General features: G+C 38.2%; 1 protein-coding gene across 7 annotated transcripts in view; it reads right to left on the bottom strand.

Annotated features, from left to right (window-relative positions):
* Positions 1–18693, bottom strand: part of TASOR2 (transcription activation suppressor family member 2) — a 64336-nt gene that overhangs the window by 27971 nt on the left and 17672 nt on the right. For 5 of the 7 annotated variants that reach the window (XM_043884684.1, XM_043884686.1, XM_043884681.1 and 2 more), the window contains 8 exons: positions 10295–10440; positions 9911–10006; positions 8736–8808; positions 5462–5553; positions 2954–3091; positions 2706–2836; positions 2607–2626; positions 2407–2506 (listed from right to left, as the gene is read on the bottom strand). In XM_043884684.1, the coding sequence (XP_043740619.1) occupies positions 2407–2506; positions 2607–2626; positions 2706–2836; positions 2954–3091; positions 5462–5553; positions 8736–8808; positions 9911–10006; positions 10295–10440 (796 nt within the window). The remainder of the gene's footprint in view (positions 1–2406; positions 2507–2606; positions 2627–2705; positions 2837–2953; positions 3092–5461; positions 5554–8735; positions 8809–9910; positions 10007–10294; positions 10441–18693) is intronic. The other 2 variants (XM_043884688.1, XM_043884687.1) reach the window with 1 other exon arrangement.

Raw genomic sequence — 18693 nt, forward strand, 5'->3', positions numbered from 1 at the left:
CTATGGTTTTTCCAGTAGTCATGAATGGATGTGAGAGTTGGACTATAAAGAAAGCTGAGCACCTCGGAATTGATGTTTTTGAATTGTGGTGTTGGAGAAGACTCTTGGGAATCCCCTGGACTGCAAGGAGATCCAACCAGTCCATCCTAAAGGAAATCAGTCCTGAATATTCACTGGAAGGACTGAAACTGAAGCTCCAATATTTTGGCCACCTGATGCGAAGAACTGATTTATTGGGAAAGACCCTGATGCTGGGAAAGATTGAAGGCGGGAGGAGAAGGGGACAACAGAGGATGAGATGGTTGGATGGCATCACTGACTCAATGGACCAGCTCCGGGTGTTGGTGATGGACAGGGAAGCCTGGCATGCTGCAGTCCATGGAGTTGCAAAGAGTTGGACATGACTAAGCGACTGAACTGATATAACCACAAAACAATTAGCAAAATCAAGACATCAATGATACAGTACAGTTCTTTAATCTACAGCACTCACTAAGGTCTGGTAACAAAAGGCGCTGCTTGCTTCTGGTCCAGAATCCAATCCAGGATGACACACGACACTTACTTATGTCTCTCTCATCTCCTTCAACCTGCAAAACCTTCATCTTCACTGACCTTGATATTTCTGAATAATGCAGGCCATTTACTTTGCAGACTGTCCCTCAATTTGGGCATGTCTAATGCTTCCTCCTGATTAGACTGGCAGGAACACCACAGACATGACATGTCATTCTCTGTGCATCGTGTCAGGAAGCTCCTGACGTTTCTTTCTTTCCTAGTGATGTGAACTTATCCACTGAGTTAAAATGGTATCTGCAGCTTCTTCTATTATAAAGTCTGCATTCCTTGCTTTATGAGATATGTAAATTCCATCAAACTTCCACCTACTTTATCAAGCCTCCATTGATCATTATGATGTTGCCAAAATGTGATATACTAATTTCATCACTCTTTCTACACTTAATGCTGCTGCTGCTAAGTCACTTTAGTAGTGTCCAACTCTGTGTGACGCCACAGACGGCAGCCGACCAGGCTCCCCCGTTCCTGGGATTCTCCAGCCAAGAACACTAGAGTGGGTTCTACACTTCCTAGTTGTACTCTATACAATTACTGAGCCTGTGTACTGCAACTCCTGCAGCCTGCATGCCTAAAGCCTGTGCTTCTCAACGAGAGAAGCCACCACCATGAGAAGCCCGAGCACTGCAAATGGAGAGTAGCCCCCTACTCGCCATAACCAGAGAAAGCTGCACAAAGCAATGAAGGCTCATGCAGTCTAAAGAAATAAACACAAAACTTAAAAAAAAAGCCAATAAAAAAATTATTTCTAATAGAACGCTAACTTTCACTTTTTATTTCAGTTAAAGCATGTCTAACTTTCAAGAAGTTTGGGGGCAAACTAAGTAGATTAAATAAAAAAGTATCACAAGATGCCCAGAAAAAAATACTGTAATTCATTATAATATAAATACATGTAACAGCTCCTCTATTTAATACTACTCTGGGAAAATCCTGTGAAAATTAGAAAATTAGATCCTGCATATCTTAATAAAAACTATAATAGAATTAAGTGGCTATAATCTGCATCTGTTATCTAGGCAAGTACAATTTGTTTCTCACAGAAAGTCAAACTTCCAGCATTAAGTAAGTTAATTTAGCCCGAGAGGTTATTTTTCCACGAATGGATTAAGATGCTAAAATTTTAAAGGTGATTTATCAAAGATTACAAAACTAAAAAGTAGGGACTTCACTTTGCCAACAAAGGTCCATATAGCCAAAGCTATGGTTTTTCTAGCAGTCATGTACAGATGTGAGAGCTGGACCATAATGAAGGCTGAGCACCAAAGAACTGATGTTTTTCAACTATGGTGTTGGAGAAGACTCTTGAGACTTCCTTGGACAGCAAGGAGATCAAACCAGTCAATCCTCAAGGAAATCAATCCTGAATATTCATTGGAAGGACTGATGCTGAAGTTCCAATACTGTGGCCACCTGATATAAAGAGCCGACTCACTGGAAAGATCCTGATGCTGGGAAAGATTGAGGGCAGGAGGAGAAGGGGACGATAGAGGACGAGACGGTTGGATGGCATCACTGACTCAATGGACATGAGTTTGAGCAAACTCCAGGAGATAGTGAAGGACAGGGAAGTCTGTCCATGGGGTCACAGAGTCAGACACAGCTTAGCAACTGAGCAACATAAAACTAACTTATTCCAAAGCAAAGGTCAGATTTAGATTTGAATTTAGGTCTCTTGTGTCAAGGCCCCGTACTCTATACATCTCCCGAAGAATAACCTAAAACCAAGTACAGCTGGTATATTTCACACCAGTGCCAACAAGAAGGACCTCAAAATGAGAAATGAAAAGCTAGAGAAGCATTAGTATAGGGCATTAATTCAACACTTACAGTTGTTTTGGAACCACTGTACCACAGGAAGACCAAAGAGTTATATCACACATCAGACAGCCTTGTATAATTAATTTCCCTTTCCATGGAGAGATGAGAACTGTAAGAAATGAGGTTAAGAAAGAAACTGATTATTTTATTTTTGAACAAAACATTTACTTAAAGAAAAAACTAAAAAAAAAAATTAAATAATTTCTTACCATTTTCTCTGAGTTCAAGTCTAGGGGGGAAAAAGAAGCATTTTTATAAGAGTGAAGAAAACAAATCCAGTAAAACAAAGTATGCACATAATTACTTACATGCTTTTATGATCATGGGCTGGTGCTGCCATCTTTTTAGGTTCCCTGTACTGAAAAGCTACAATCAGGTAAGGACAGATCTGTCTGGGTCGCTCAGTAACAGTGCTGCCTGAAAGTTCATAGAGGTAATACTGAAAGAAGAAAAGTATTATGAGGATAGCACTACTTCAACCCTACCCAACCTCCAAATTTAACTCATTAGATTCAGAAAAGTATCTTGCAAATGATTTATTCCCAGAAGACTATACCTGACTCAGTTCAAAGGTGCGAAAATGACTTGTCTTGTGAGAAATCTTGTTAATATTTACAGCCACATGGCAATCATAGCCAGAAGATGGGCTAGTATAGTTAGCTGTATAATTCTCAGGCACAAACTTGACTTTTCCCTAGAATGAAAATATTAAGACTAATCAAATATCTTTGAATAGGAATAATTTTACTCTAGGATTTATTTTTAGTCTAAATAAAGATGTGGATGTGTTTTGACTAACAGTAAACTGTGTTAAGAACTATGGCTCTTAAAAAATTATCTTAAGACCAACAATAGTTTTAATTATCCATGAACCCCATTACATTTGTATTTAGCCCTTAAAAGTTTTTTGTTTTTTTTTTTTTCACAAACTCCGGTATAATTTGGCATCTTTCTTAGGCAAACATCCACAGCTTTTTTCATAGTATTAAAGGAGTACATGAATTAGCCCAAATTTAGGAGAACCATGCCTTTCAACTGGAGAAGAAAATGGCAACCCACTCCAGTATTCTTGCCTGGGAAATCCCATGGACGGAGAAGCCTGGTGGGCTATAGTCCATGGGGTCACAAAGAGTCAGACACAACTGACTAACACGTTAACTTAACTTTATTTCTTTAAAAGAGAAATTACATAGTCCACCAAACAGACTCGCTCTTCAATGACTATACCATAAAAGAAGAAAAAAACTAAAATGTCAAAAGATGAGTTCCAAACTGAAGTATTAAATTATAAACTGTAAATTGCTGCTGCTGCTAAGTCGCTTCAGTCGTGTCCAACTTTGTGCGACCCCATAGACGGCAGCCCACCAGGCGTCTGGGATTCTCCAGGCAAGAACACTGGAGTGGGTCGCCGTTTCCTTCTCCAATGCATGAAAGTGAAAAGTGAAAGTGAAGTCGCTCAGTTGTGTCCGACTCTTAGCAACCCCATGGACTGCAGCCCACCAGGCTCCTCCATCCATGGGATTTTTCCAGGCAAGAGTACTGGAGTGGGGTGCCATTGTCTTCTCCGTGAATTGTAAATTAGAGACCAAGATACTCCTGTTCCACCAGCACTCAGTAAACCAGCAAGGAGCAAAAGCCCAGTAAAGCACTTCACAGGCCAATAGCCCTGATTACTCAACAGCTGACAGTATTTTTCACTATGGAATCTCTTCATCAAGGGGTACGTATCTCCCAGAAAAAGGAAAAAGAGAACTGTTGAGTTAGTTTATTATGCAACAGAAGGTCATACAATGATTTTAAAACCTATCTTGAATAACATAATGACATAACATGACAAAAATGAAAATACACAAAATAGGTACCAAAATGAGGTGCAAAATAATAGGCAACTTTTATTTTTATGTTTACAAGATGCACTATTTAAATATATATACACACACACACACATATATATATATATATATATATATATGCTTGCTGTTAAGGTCCCTCCTCTTCAGCATGTGGACCACCAAGAACAATCCTCAGAAGACTAATCACATGAGTGGTGCTCCAGTGAGCAGTCAGAGCCTGCATCCTTCTCCCCATCACACTGGGCAGGGCTGGCTTCTGAGCAGTGAAATAAGGAGGACTGAGAGCACATTGCCAGAAACTCAAAACTAAACAGCAGGGTCTGCCAGGCAGGGTAGGGGCATGAAACCAACGGTGAGGCACAATCTGACATGAAAACTTGGTATCTGAGCTGACAGGCATGTGGGCTACAGCAGAACCACAGTACCTATCACAGAGCAGGAGAGGGAGATGTTAAAGGGAGAAGCAGCGGCTGGGAGCCAATGAATGCTACTTTCCTTTCAGTTCTTGGGGATAAATTTTGGAATATGGAGAATTCACACTCTTAAAAAATCAGTAGTGTTAGGTTTATAACCGAAGAACTTAGTAGGAATGCTAAAACAAAAGCAAAAACAAAACGAGACCACAGAATACATCCTCAAAAAACCCCCTGACCTCTAAAATTAGTTTTCCTACTATTTGAGTGAAAATTCTAATTGTGTGATTCACTTATACTGCAATATTTAAGGGAATTAAAAAATTTCTGAGATTATTATTTATAGGTATCACATGAAGCTATGAACAAGATCTCAATGTTTTAGGGGTAACAAAAATGCATAAAGATTTCTCATTTTGACAATTTAAACCAGACAATGAATGCTGCTTTCTAAATTCATCTGTTATAGCTGAAATCATATTTTATAAACAAGTTACTCATTCTACTATTTAATGTTTAAAAAGTGACATTGTGGAGCAGGGTGAGGAAAGTTTCTCACTAAATGCCTGCTGTACTATTTAGAAGCTTTCTTCAAGAAAAAAAATTCACAGATATCTATTAAATGAGTAAAAGAAAGCTTTGTCCTTAAACGAAAGCAAAAGGAGCAGTTATTTTTTCTGATTCTGAACAGCTGTCTTTGGCAAGGACTATGTTCAGCAAATGATCTGCAAAAAACATGATCACAGACTGATAAACTTTCATTAAAAAAAATTACACAGAAGCAAATTTAGGCTTTACCTTAATTATATTAAAAATTACAACATAACCAGACTTCCCATGATACCAAGGTCTTGCATGAAGATAGTCTGAATATTTGGAAATGTACACACCTATAAAAGTATAAAAATAGATTAATTTACACTTTAAGAAGACTGTTTATACATGGGTTACTTAAACTGAACAAGATGACAAAAGGGACAAATAAAAGGTAACCTTAAAAAAGCTATTGAAAATGCTTACCTTTTAAAATCTATTTGAGATATTCTACAGGTATGGAAACATCAGAGCTAAGATAAAATATATCTGTTTGACAACCAACTTTCTATTTGGGTACAGTAAGTGAAAAGGGATGAATGTATCACAATTTTGGAAAAGTCTCTGTTTGTCTGTTTTATTCTCCATGCAATCTTTTAGTGAAAAGGCCTGTGGTAATCTGATTCTCAAGTTATTTTTTCCAGAAAATCTCAGGAAGTGCTCCTATTTAAGAATGTGTGCTGAGGTTTACTACACAGCAGGTCTGTGCCAGGGAGCAGTGACACAAAGGGAAACAGAACAAGATCCCTGCCTTTAAGCAGCGTGTTCTGCTGGACTGTGAATTCCAGTCAGCAGAGGTTAGATTTTTTTTTTTTGTTCACCACTGCAGCCTCATCACAGACCATTGCTGTTTAAAACAGAAGTTGAGTCTCAAGAGGGGAGAGACTCCTGTAGGTTGAGGCAGGAGAGGATGATCCCCACACAGAAGCAGCAGTGAGAAAACAGAGGAAAGAACCCATTTCAGGGATATTCCTGAACTGAGGCATCACTTGTGAAATAGAAAAGACAATGGTGAGAACACGGATAGAATGAACAAGAGTTATAGACATGTTGTCAGAAGACTGGATTCCAGTTCCAAGTTCTTTACTTACTACTACTACTACTACTACTAAGCACATGACTGAGTAGTACGTCACTTAAGCAGAGAGGATGGGTGTGGGTCACAGATACAGAAATCACAGGTTTTTAGGAAGATTTAAAAAGATCCATAAACCTTTAAAACTATAATACCCTATAATAATATAAAGGCTTATTTTCATATTTCATTCATTTTACTTGAGCCAAAAACTATAAACATACATATCCAGTAGTGCTGTCTTATCATCACCCCCAGCATGTGAAGAAGAATGTGTATTTGTAGGAACAACGCAACCTCTACTCTACCTACTGAAACCAGGCTCTCAAAACATCAACAATAAACTCATGCAACTGTCATGTAGAAAAATGACCTTGATTTTCAGAGGTATAAGTTGAGGCATTTGCTTGTAACTCACTTCCACATTTTTCAGGAAAAAAAAAATGTTTTTAGACGAAGAGAATTAATGCAAAACATTACCTGGTAAATGTAGGCAATGGGTATATCATACCATGCTACTTTTTTTCTACATTAGCATTTTGCATAATGAAAAGAAGGAGATGTTAAGAAGAATAGGGGAAAAGGAACAAAGGTTTCAGGTAAACTGTTATTTGAGTTGTGAACTTATCCTCTTTCATGTCCTTTAGGAGAGCTGAATAGAAGTTTAAAAACATTTGCTGCACACAGAGTTACCATACAAGCCAGCAATTCCACTCCTAGGTATAAACCCAGCAGAAATGAAAATACTTGTCCACATAAAGACCATATGTACAAGAATATACATAACTTTTTAAAATGATAGCTAAAAAATAGAAACAACGAAGTGTCTACCAACTGCTGAATGGATAAAGAAAAAGTGCTACAATGGAATATTATTCAGTCAAAAAGTGAATCAGGTACATGCGACAACATAGATGAATCTCAAAAACACTAAGTAAAAAAACAGTTACTCACAAAAGGTCAGATATGATTCCATTTATATGGAATGTCTGGAATAGGTCAACCCACAGGGGCAAAAAGGAAAGCAGTGGTTGACCAGGCTGGTGGGAGGGGAGGTGACTGATGAAAACCATTTAAAACTGACTGTGCTGACAGCTGCACAACTCTGAATGCACTAAAAAAAAAACACCGAACTGTATACTTCAAATGGGTGAATTGAATGGTGAATTTTATCTCAATAAAGCTGTTATTACAAAGAAAGGGCCAACAAGAACTTAGCCATGAAGCCCCATAGTCTTTCTCACCCCTGATCTCCAACTTCTACAGCATCTGACACTGCTAACACCCCTCCGGACACCTGCTTCCTGTGAGACTCTACCTCCAGATTCTTCATCCACTGGACTGCTCTCAGCTCTTCCTCTTCCTGTCCTCGCTCCATGTCCCCATCCCTTGGTCCCATAACCATCTAAATAAAAGTTCTGTTCTTCACCATCTGTGCTGCCCCATGTAACAATATCTTTAGGACTTCACTGGTGGCTCAGATGGTAAAACGTCTGCCTACAATGAGGGAGACCCGGGTTCAATCCCTGGGTCGGGAAGATCTCCTGGAGAAGGAAACGGCAACCCACTCCAGTATTCTTGCCTGGAAAATCCCATGGACGGAGGAGCCTGGTAGGTTACAGTACATGGGGTTGCAAAGAGTTGGACATGACTGAGCACCTTCACTTCACAACATGCACCCTCTGCCACCTTGAGCCCCAACTTCTAGTCCTTATCCCTCTTCCAACTGTTTTCACCACCAGCAGGATAGCTTCCAGAACACTTATGATGACCTACTGTTTCTCAAATAGCTTACTGAAGGAGGTGTTCATTTACTGCAAGAGGTGTAAGCTCCATGCTAAGCACTTTACATAGTCTCATAATCCTCACAACAAATCTAGAAGATAGTTTTATCTATTTACAGATGAGGAAAGTGAAGCTTAAAGAAATTAGGGCTAAAGCACATTCTTAATGATAAGACTACCTTTCTCCTGTGACTCATCAGCCTATCTAAAATCTCTCCTCTATTGATAATATCAATGGAGTGTAAATTTAACACTTTATATTTGATTATTTCTTTTCTCTACTTCTCACATCCCACAGTTGGCATCTTTGGTCAGTACGATCTATTCTCTATTCCTATAGCCATAATGATAGTTAGGAGGAAAGCCTGCTTAGCCCCAGATGATAGCACTGACCTCTTGGCACTGAAAGATATCTTCTAGTCCAATCATCTTTTAAAAGATGGAACTCCTAATAGAAAACCTTAAGTTCTTAGATTCGAAGCTCATGTATATATTTAAAGTTCTGATTCCAAAGATTATTTACCATCAATGAAACTAGCTTTTAATACAGGGCTCTTATGTAATTAACTAAATCCCATTTCACCTTGTGAAAGAAATTCTCCTTCCTTATAGACCGTACCTTTCGCTGGGTCCCCCAGAGTGGTGATAGCACTGCTGCCCACACAGAGTCCATGCTGACATACCAACTTCGCCTTAAACAAAAGATCGGTCTTTGCTTATTATCATGTTTTGGAGAGTCAATGAAATAACTCTATAATTTACATACAAATTTTCAATACAGAATCTGCACACTATATGGATTCATGGTATAAAGCACGTTTCTATAAGGCAATTGTGTTTCAGTTAAAATGAACAGTTTAAACTTTTTATTTCTTTTCGGTTTAAAATTTTTTCATGAAACGTTACCATTTCTGCTAACGAAAATGTCACTGGCAAAACCAAATTAAACAAGCTCACAGATTAGTCCTTCCTTGAAGATTTCTTTTTCAATTACAGCTTGGGAATCATGAAATTTGAAAATGCCTTACCCCCAGATGACCTTTATTTTTTTTTTAAAGAATGAACCCCTAACATATCTTATTTGGAAGTCAACAACTAAGGAAATAAACTCTCTGGTATTACTATGTAACCATAAGGTACATGCTAATGTTAACTCTCCTTTAGCAAATCTACCCCCATTCTTTAAAAATCATGATCCCAACCAAAATACTATCTGTGAATTACTTTAAGCTGGATCACAGATCTCTGGCACTGATGAAAGTGTATCTAGAAGTCACACACATCTTTGGAGACATACCTGCACACAGCAGTTTCTTTCTCCACAATTTAGGTATAAGCAACAATATGGATGTTCAATTTTCAAAACAGCATGAAACAATTCCGAGTAACTAGAATGCTGAAAGTGTTCATCTTATCCCCAAAGCCATGTAATTTAAACTTGAAAAAACTTCCATGAGAAATAGAAGATATCTATGTAAACAATGATCCAGAATGGAAAAATATCCATTCACTCCATTAAAAGGCATTATTAAGACTTAAGAAGTCTGTATTAATCGAAATCTCACTACAAGCTTACAAATGTATTTAAGATAAAACTAAAGAAAACCTTAAAAAGTTGTAGAAATGAAATCTCTTTCATGAGAAGCTTTCATCGTCATTTACACTGCTATCCAAAAAAGACTGATGAACTGGTACTGTTATAAATTTTATAGAATCAATGTTTAACTTTAATGAGATAATTCATTTTGTACCTTAACATAAAAAAATTAATTTTCTAAGACCAAATTTCCTTACCTGACTTTCAGTTTCAAACAGAAGAAACCCATAAGTTTCTTGAAGTTCTTCGTCAGTATAGTTATTTGCTTTTTTTTCTTGGTAAAAAGTTTTGTACTGTATAAAGAGAGAATAATCAAATGTTATAAACATTTTATTTTGCCTTGCAAATTAATTTTTAAAAATGCATTAACTGAATTCCTCCTGCTAAAAGATAAATGAAATTTAATTTTCTATTCCCTAGAACATATAATTACCTTTCAAGTGATTATTACCAAGGATCATTTATTTTGCTAAAATGTGATAGTTAAAAAGAACTAGGCTCAAATATAAAAAATAATGGGTCTATTTCTTTAGAACTAAAATAAAACTAACCACAGACACAGTGTGTACCAAGCACCTCACCTCATTTAAGAAAATGTCATTTTTCACCAAAGTCACTTGACTGTACTGAAAACCATGCTCAGATGCAGAGTCCAAGTAAGAAGTATGGAGAATTGAAACTGTCCTCTGGAAGAGAGAGTCTGAACTCAAGGATACTGTCTCAAAAACTGTAAAACACAAAAATAATGCAACTGTTTAAGATAATCAAAGGCTGGGGAAAGTGACACACTAAATATCACTGACGAAGTCATTCATTTCCTTCCTGCACAACTAAGACATTTTCATTATGTTCTGGCTACCATATCTGGATTATCTTCAAAGACCTCATACTGGATAAAAATAACCTAAATGGATTATAATAGTGGATGAATTACTTTTAATGCAAGAGTAAATCCTTTTAGGTTTAAAGCTGGGTGCTGCAACCAAGGTTGTAAAAGCAGATGCATCTATAGTGTCAAGCTGGAGGTCAGCGACTGCTTAGATCAATGTTTCTTGTTCCTAAGTTTTTGTAAATCTAGGCCACATTTTGATAAACTTAACCTTCCCAGTGGCTCACCAAATCCACAGGGAAGTCTGTGAGGTTCCTTGGAAAGGGGCTACTACTGCACACTCATTTGACCCTGGAGTACAGAATGAAGGGAGCAAAGGTGAATAAGAGTTTTGCCAAGAGAACACACAGGTCATAGCAAACACACTCTTCCAACAACACAAGAGAAGACTCTACACATGGACATCACCAGATGGTAAATATCAAAATCGGATTGATTATATTCTTTGCAGCCAAAGACGGTGCAGCTCTATACAGTCAGCAAAAACAAGACAGGGGAAAAAAAAAAAAAAGACAGGGGGCTGACTGTGGCTCAGATCATGAACTCCTTATTGCCAAATTCAGACTTAAACTGAAAAAAGTAGGGAAAACCACTAGACCATTCAGGTCTGACCTAAAACAAATCCCTTACGATTATACAGTGGAAGTGACAAACAGATTCAAGGGATCAGATCTGATACACAGAGTGCCTGATGAACTATGGACGGAGGTTTGTGACACTGTACAGGAGGCAGTGATCAAGACCATCCCCAAGAAAAAGAAATGCAAAAAGGCAAAATGGTTGTCTGAGGAGGCCTTACAAATAGCTATGAAAAGAAAAGAAGTGAAAGGTAAAGGAGAAAAGGAAAGATACACCCAATTGAATGCAGAGTTCTAAATAGCAAGGAGGGATAAGAAAGGCTTCTTCAGTGATCAATGCAAAGAAATAGAGGAAAACAATAAAATGGTAAAGACTAGAGATCTCTTCAATAAAATTAGACACCAAGGGAACATTTCATGCAAAGATGGGCACAATAAAGTATAGAAATGGTATGAACATGACAGAAGCAGAAGGTATTAAGAGGTGGCAAGAATACACAGAAGAACTATACAAAAAAGATCTTCATGACGCAGATAATCACGATGGCAATATCACTCACCTAGAGCCAGACATCCTGGAATGTGACGTCAAGTGGGACTTAGGAAGCATCACTATGAAGAGAGCTAGTGGAGGTGAAGGAATTCCAGTTGAGCTATTTCAAATCCTGAAAGATGATGCTGTGAAAGTGCTGCACTCAATATGCAGCAAATTTGGAAAACTCAGCACTGGCCACAGGACTGGAAATGGTCAGTCTTCATTCCACTCCCAAAGAAAGGCAATGCCAAAGAATGCTCAAACTACAGAACAATTGTACTCATCTCACACGCTATCAAAATAATGCTCAAAATTCTCCAAGCCAGGCTTCAACAGAATATGAACCATGAACTTCCAGATGTTCAAGCTGGATTTAGAAAAGGCAGAGGAACCAGAGATCAAATTGCCAACATCCGCTGCATCATCAAAAACGCAAGAGAGTTCCAGAAAAACATCTATTTCTGCTCTATTGACTACTTCAAAGCCTTTGACTATGGGGACCACAACAAACTGTGGAAAATTCTTCGAGAGATGAGAATACCAGACCATCTGACCTGCCTTCTGAGAAATCTGTATGCAGGTCAAGAACCAACAGTTAGAACTGGACAAGGAACAACAGACTGGTTCCAAATTGGGAAAAGAGTATGTCAAGGCTGTATACTGTCACCCTGCTTATTTAACTTCTATGCAGAGTACATCATGAGAAATGTTGGACTGGATGAAGCACAAGCTGGAATCAAGATTGCTGGAGAAATATCAATAACCTCAGATATGCAGATGATACCACACTTACGGCAGAAAGCAAAGAAGAACTAAAGAGTCTCTTGATGAAAGTGAAAGAGGAGTGTGAAAAAGTTGGCTTAAAACTCAACATTCATAAAACTAAGATAATGGCATCTGGTCCCATCACTTCATGGCCAATAGATGGGCAAACAGTGGAAAGAGTTACAGACTTTATTTTTTGGGGCTCTAAAATCACTGCAGATGGTGACTGCAGCCATGAAATTAAAAGACACTTGCTCCTTGGAAGAAAAGTTATGACCAACCTAGACAGCATATTAAAAAGCAGAGACATTACTTCGCCAACAAAGGTCCATCTAGTCAAAGCTACGGTTTTTCCACTAGTCATGTATGGATGTGAAAGTTGGACTATAAAGAAAGCTGAGCACAGAAAAATTGATGCTTTTGAACTGTGATGCTGGAGAAGACTCTTGAGAGTCCCTTGAACAGCAAGGAGATCCAACAAATCTATCCTAAAGGAGATCAGTCCTGGGTGTTCATTGGAAGGACTGATGCTGAAGCTGAAACTCCAATACTTTGGCCACCTGATGTGAAGAGCTGACTCATTTGAAAAGACCCTGATGGTGTGAAAGATTGAAAGTGGGAGGAGAAGGGGACGACAGAGGATAAGATGGTTGGATGGCATCACCGACTCAATGGACATCAGTTTGAGTAAACTCCGGGAGTTGGTGTTGGACTGGGAGGCCTGGCGTGCTGCAGTCCCTGGGGTCACAAAAAATCAGATACGACTGAGCAACTGAACTGAACTGAACTGCACTCTCAGCAAACACATCAGAGATTGTTTTTCTCTGAGCCTTCCTCACCAGCCCAGAAATGTCTACTGAACTTTACTTCTTACGGATTGTATTACAAAATCATCATTTTATGAAAATAAAAAGTTATTACTTTTTTGAAAGTGCTTTTTTCAAACCATACTCATGTACTATCTGAGAGATGCTAGGCTACCTCTCCCGTGAAAGCCATGTTTCCCATAATTGAGAATTGATGACCCAATCAAGCAATTCTCCTGGTTGGGCCTTTGTCCTTTTTACGAGTCCTCACTCAGCAAGAACTGAGACTAATGAAGTCTCATAACATTTAACTATTTGCTTTGTTTACTCCTTTCTATTTGGATCCTCTATTCTCTTTAACAAGGTGGGGAAAAGGATACACACAGATTACTTATAAAGAGAACAGAGTAATGTATATAACACTGGAAGTTTTGACCTTACAGTATAAATAAGTACGTTAATATGGTTTCCTACTTTTATCAGAACTCAGCCAATTACATTAAAGTTCAAAAGCTGAAGAAAATATAAGCTTTTTAAATAATTTATGAACAACAGATTTAAAAAAAAACTAGACTATTACAGAAATTAAAACAAACATTTCAGTAAAATTAATCTGGACTAAACTGTCCTAGGACTTTAATTCACAAGGTAATTTGAAAACACTTTTAATAATGAAACTTCCTAGAATCAAAAATAAAAGATTATAAATAGCAAGGAAGGAAAAAAAGATAAAACATTTATTTTTATTTTTCCTCAGTTTCATCTTCTCTCTTTCAACATTAATATAATGAAGTGAAAGCGAAAGTCGCTCAGTCATTTCCCTTTGTGACCCCATGGACTCTAGCCTGCCAGGCTCCTCTGTCCATGGAATTCTCCAGGCAAGAATACTGGATCAATATACCAGTGCTATTTAAAAAAAAAAAAAAAAGAAAGAAAAGGCTATTCTAAAGAGCTTCAAATAGCAAAACGCCAGTGATAGTAATTAAAAAGCTATGGCTTTGTTCAGTTAATAACTCAAAACAAACTGCGAAGCCTACGCACTTACAAGTTCATTTTACAAATAATCTATACTGCTAGCTCAAATGAAAATCAAGATTCCCCTAAAAAGCATACTTTCGGGAACCCAGTATTAATATTTAATATTTTTAAAAAGACTGTATTTTAAAAATCTAAGTATACTCTTAGGCTCCATATCTGTGAAAGATTTTGCTTACAAGATACAAAAGTTCTTGTAGTTCTGGAAATGAACAAACTATGATTACCAACTATCTTAAACTGTACACAATGTTAACAGATAGGCACAGATTTTAAATTTCAGAAGTAGTAAATACTACATATTTCCCCAATTTTGAGTGTCAATGCACAATAAGAAGCTGAAACCTGGGAGAAATAATGCAATTAAAAAAAAAAAAACCCAAAAACCTATCTAACACAGTGTGGGGAATACAGTTCCCAATAAAGCTATGACTAATGGTAATGATTTAAAATAAACAAAGCAGAACAAGTAAGAAATGACTTATTTTGTACTTTCATACTATAATTTCTAAGACTATTTATGGTTAAAAATGCTTCCCCTTTTAGGTTAGCACTCAATAGCCATACATTATAAAAGTAATAATTTTACAGTTGACAGAAGGAAAAGCATATCAAAAGAAAAGTTAATGGAAAACCACAGTAAATCCTGAATCTTTTATGATTTCATAATAAATAACCTCGATTATACTCTCAAGAAAGCACAAGTTTCCTGCTCTATATCTAAGGAGATAGATGAGAATGTTTATTGAGAAGTCTCTGCCCACACAACACACTCTCATTTAATCACCTAACAAGTGTACAAAACAAGGAGCACTAAATAAATGGATAGTTTTATCTTTTTTGCTGAGCAATACACATGCTTTATTTAAACCATTCAAGAGTATCAAATATTAAGAGAAAGAAGAGGGGGCTATTCTATAAAGAAATTTAAACAACATCTAAGAGGGTAACTTGAAAAATATCTGATTGTAAAGTGTAAAGAGTGTCCCTTAAGGCTTAAGTGACAAACAGAGTGCACATGGAAAAAATTTAAGTTCAATCCAAATGGCTGTAAAAACTGAGTTAATGTTCTTTACTGTAGCACCTGGCTTTGGGTACATTTCTCCTGCCTGGAAAATCCCATGGACAGAGGAGCCAGGTAGGCTGCAGTCCAGGGGGTCTCTAAGAGTCGGACATGACTGAGTGACTTCACTTTCCCTTTTCACTTTCATGCATTGGAGAAGGAAACGGGCAACCCACTCCAGTGTTCTTGCCTGGAGAATCCCGGGGATGGGGGAGCCTGGTGGGCTGCCATCTATGGGGTTGCACAGAGTCAGACAGGACTGAAGTGACTTAGCAGCAGCAGCAGCAGCTCTGCTATTTGTGGATTTTATCTTAAAAGTTAGGTCAAGCTTGACACAAGAAGTTGGACTCTGCTCACAGTGCCCTGAATCATCTACCCCATCTCAAACTCCATCAGGGATACTAAGTGACTGACACGAGGGACACTTCTTTCTCTTTCTAACTTCTAATAAGAGAGACAAGGAAATTATAAACCAATTTCTCATGCTATGTCACAAGCATCTGTTTTCCATTTTATAAGCATCTGGTCTGAAAGCAAATAATGAGATGAGCAAATGGCAACAACTTAGGTGTCAGAATAATTCTAATAGAAACTAACCACTTCTACAACTCCCCTGGACTTATCCTGTCTGTGATTAAGCAATAGCATTTCCACTCTAGATGCCTATATAGTTTATCTCCTCTAAGTAGGTCATTTGATAGTTGTTGAAGGAACAGCCTTATGTGATTAACAGTCCTTAATCACCTAATCTGAAAATGTATTACCTTTAAGATATCAAAGGACTGTCAGTTTAAGATAAATACAACTTCTTCAGAACACAATTTGTCAGGAAGTAATAAAAACTTAGGGGAATGGCAAACCACTTCAGTATTCTTGCCTTGAGAATCCCATGAACAGTATGAAAAGGCAAAATGATAGGATACTGAAAGAGGAACTCCCCAGGTCGGTAAGTGCCCAATATGCTACTAGAGATCAGTGGAGAAATAACTCCAGAAAGAATGAAGGGATGGAGCCAAAGCAAAAACAATAACCAGTTGTGGATGGGACTGGTGATAGAAGCAAGGTCCAATGTTGTAAAGAGCAATATTGCATAGGAACCTGGAATGTTAGGTCCATGAATCAAGGCAAATTGGAAGTGGTCAAACAGGAGATGGCAAGAGTGAATGTCAACATTCTAGGAATCAGCAAACTAAAATGGACTGGAATGGGTGAATTTAACTCAGATGACCATTATGTCTACTACTGTGCGCAGGAATCCCTTAGAAGAAATGGAGTAGCCATCATAGTCAACAAAAGAGTCCGAAAAGCAGTACTTGGATGCGATCTCAAAAACGACAGAATGATCTCTGTTCGTTTCCAAGGCAAACCATTCAATATCACGGTAATCCAAGCCTATGCCCCAACCAGTAATGCTGAAGAAGCTGAAGGTGAACGGTTCTATGAAGACCTACAAGATCTTTTAGAACTAACACCCAAAAAAGATGTCCTTTTCATTATAGGGGACTGGAATGCAAAAGTAGGAAGTCAAGAAACACCTGGAGTAACAGGCAAATTTGGCCTTGGAGTACGGAATGAAGCAGGGCAAAGGCTAACAGAGCTTTGCCAAGAGAACGCACTGTTCATAGCAAACACACTCTTCCAACAACACAAGAGAGGACTCTACACATGGACATCACCAGATGGTAAACACCGAAATCAGACTGATTATATTCTTTGCAGCCAAAGATGCAGAAGCTCTATACAGTCAGCAAAAACAAGACTGGGAGCTGACTGTGGCTCAGATCATGAACTCCTTATTGCCAAATTCAGACTTAAATTGAAGAAAGTAGGGAAAACCACTAGACCATTCAGGTATGACCTAAATCAAATCCCTTATGACTATACAGTGGAAGTGACAAATAGATTTAAGGGACTAGATCTGATAGAGAACCTGATGAACTATGGACGGAGGTTCATGACACTGTACAGGAGACAGGGATCAAGACCATCCCCATGGAAAAGAAATGCAAAAAGGCAAAATGGTTGTCTGAGGCGGTCTTACAAATAGCTGTGAAACGAAGAGAAGCAAAAAGCAAAGGAGAAGAGGAAAGATATTCCCATTTGAATGCAGAGTTCCAAAGAATAGCCAGGAGAGAGAAGAAAGCCTTCCTCAGTGATCAATGCAAAGAAATAGAGGAAAACAATAGAATGGGAAAGACTAGAGATCTCTTCAGGAAAATTAGAGATACCAAGGGAACATTTCATGCAAAAATGGGCTCAATAAAGGACAGAAATGGTATGGACCTAACAGAAGCAGAAGATATTAAGAAGAGGTGGCAAGAATACACAGAAGAACTGTACAAAAAAGACCTTCACGACCCAGATAATCACAATGGTGTTATCACGCACCTAGAGCCAGACATCCTGGAATGTGACGTCAAGTGGGCCTTAGAAAGCATCACTACGAACAAAGCTGGTGGATGTGATGGAATTCCAGTTAAGTTATTTCAAATCCTGAAAGATGATGCTGTGAAAGTGCTGCACTCAATATGGCAGCAAATTTGGAAAACTCAGCAGTGGCCACAGGACTGGAAAAGGTCAGTTTTCATTCCAGTCCCAAAGAAAGGCAATACCAAAGATTGCTCAAACTACTGCACAATTGCACTCATCTCACACGCTACTAAAGTAATGCTCAAAATTCTCCAACCCAGGCTTCAGCAATACGTGAACCAAGAACTTCCAGATGTTCAAGCTGGTTTTAGAAAAGGCAGAGGAACCAGAGATCAAATTGCCAATATCCTCTGGATCACTGAAAAAGCAAGAGAGTTCCAGAAAAAATCTATTTCTGCTTTATTGACTATGCCAAAGCCTTCGACTGTGTGGATCACAATAAACTGTGGAAAATCCTGAAAGAGATGGGAATACCAGACCACCTGACCTGCCTCTTGAGAAACCTATATGCAGGTCAGGAAGCAAGTTAGAACTGGACATTCCAAATAGGAAAAGGAGTACGTCAAGGCTGTATATTGTTACCCTGCTTATTTAACTTCTATGCAGAGTACATCATGAGAAATGCTGGGATGGAAGAAGCACAAGCTGGAATCAAGATTGCCGGGAATCAATAACCTCAGATATGAAGATGACACCACCCTCATGGCAGAAAGTAAAGAGGAACTAAAAAGCCTCTTGATGAAAGTGAAAGAGGAGAGTGAAAAAGTTGGCTTAAAGCTTAACATTCAGAAAACTAAGATCATGGCATCTGGTCCCATCACCTCATGGGAAACAGATGGGGAGACAGTGGAAACAGTGTCAGACTTAATTTTTTTGGGC

Source organism: Cervus elaphus, chromosome 23 (assembly GCF_910594005.1).
Source record: "Cervus elaphus chromosome 23, mCerEla1.1, whole genome shotgun sequence".
Classification (NCBI taxonomy): domain Eukaryota; kingdom Metazoa; phylum Chordata; class Mammalia; order Artiodactyla; family Cervidae; genus Cervus; species Cervus elaphus.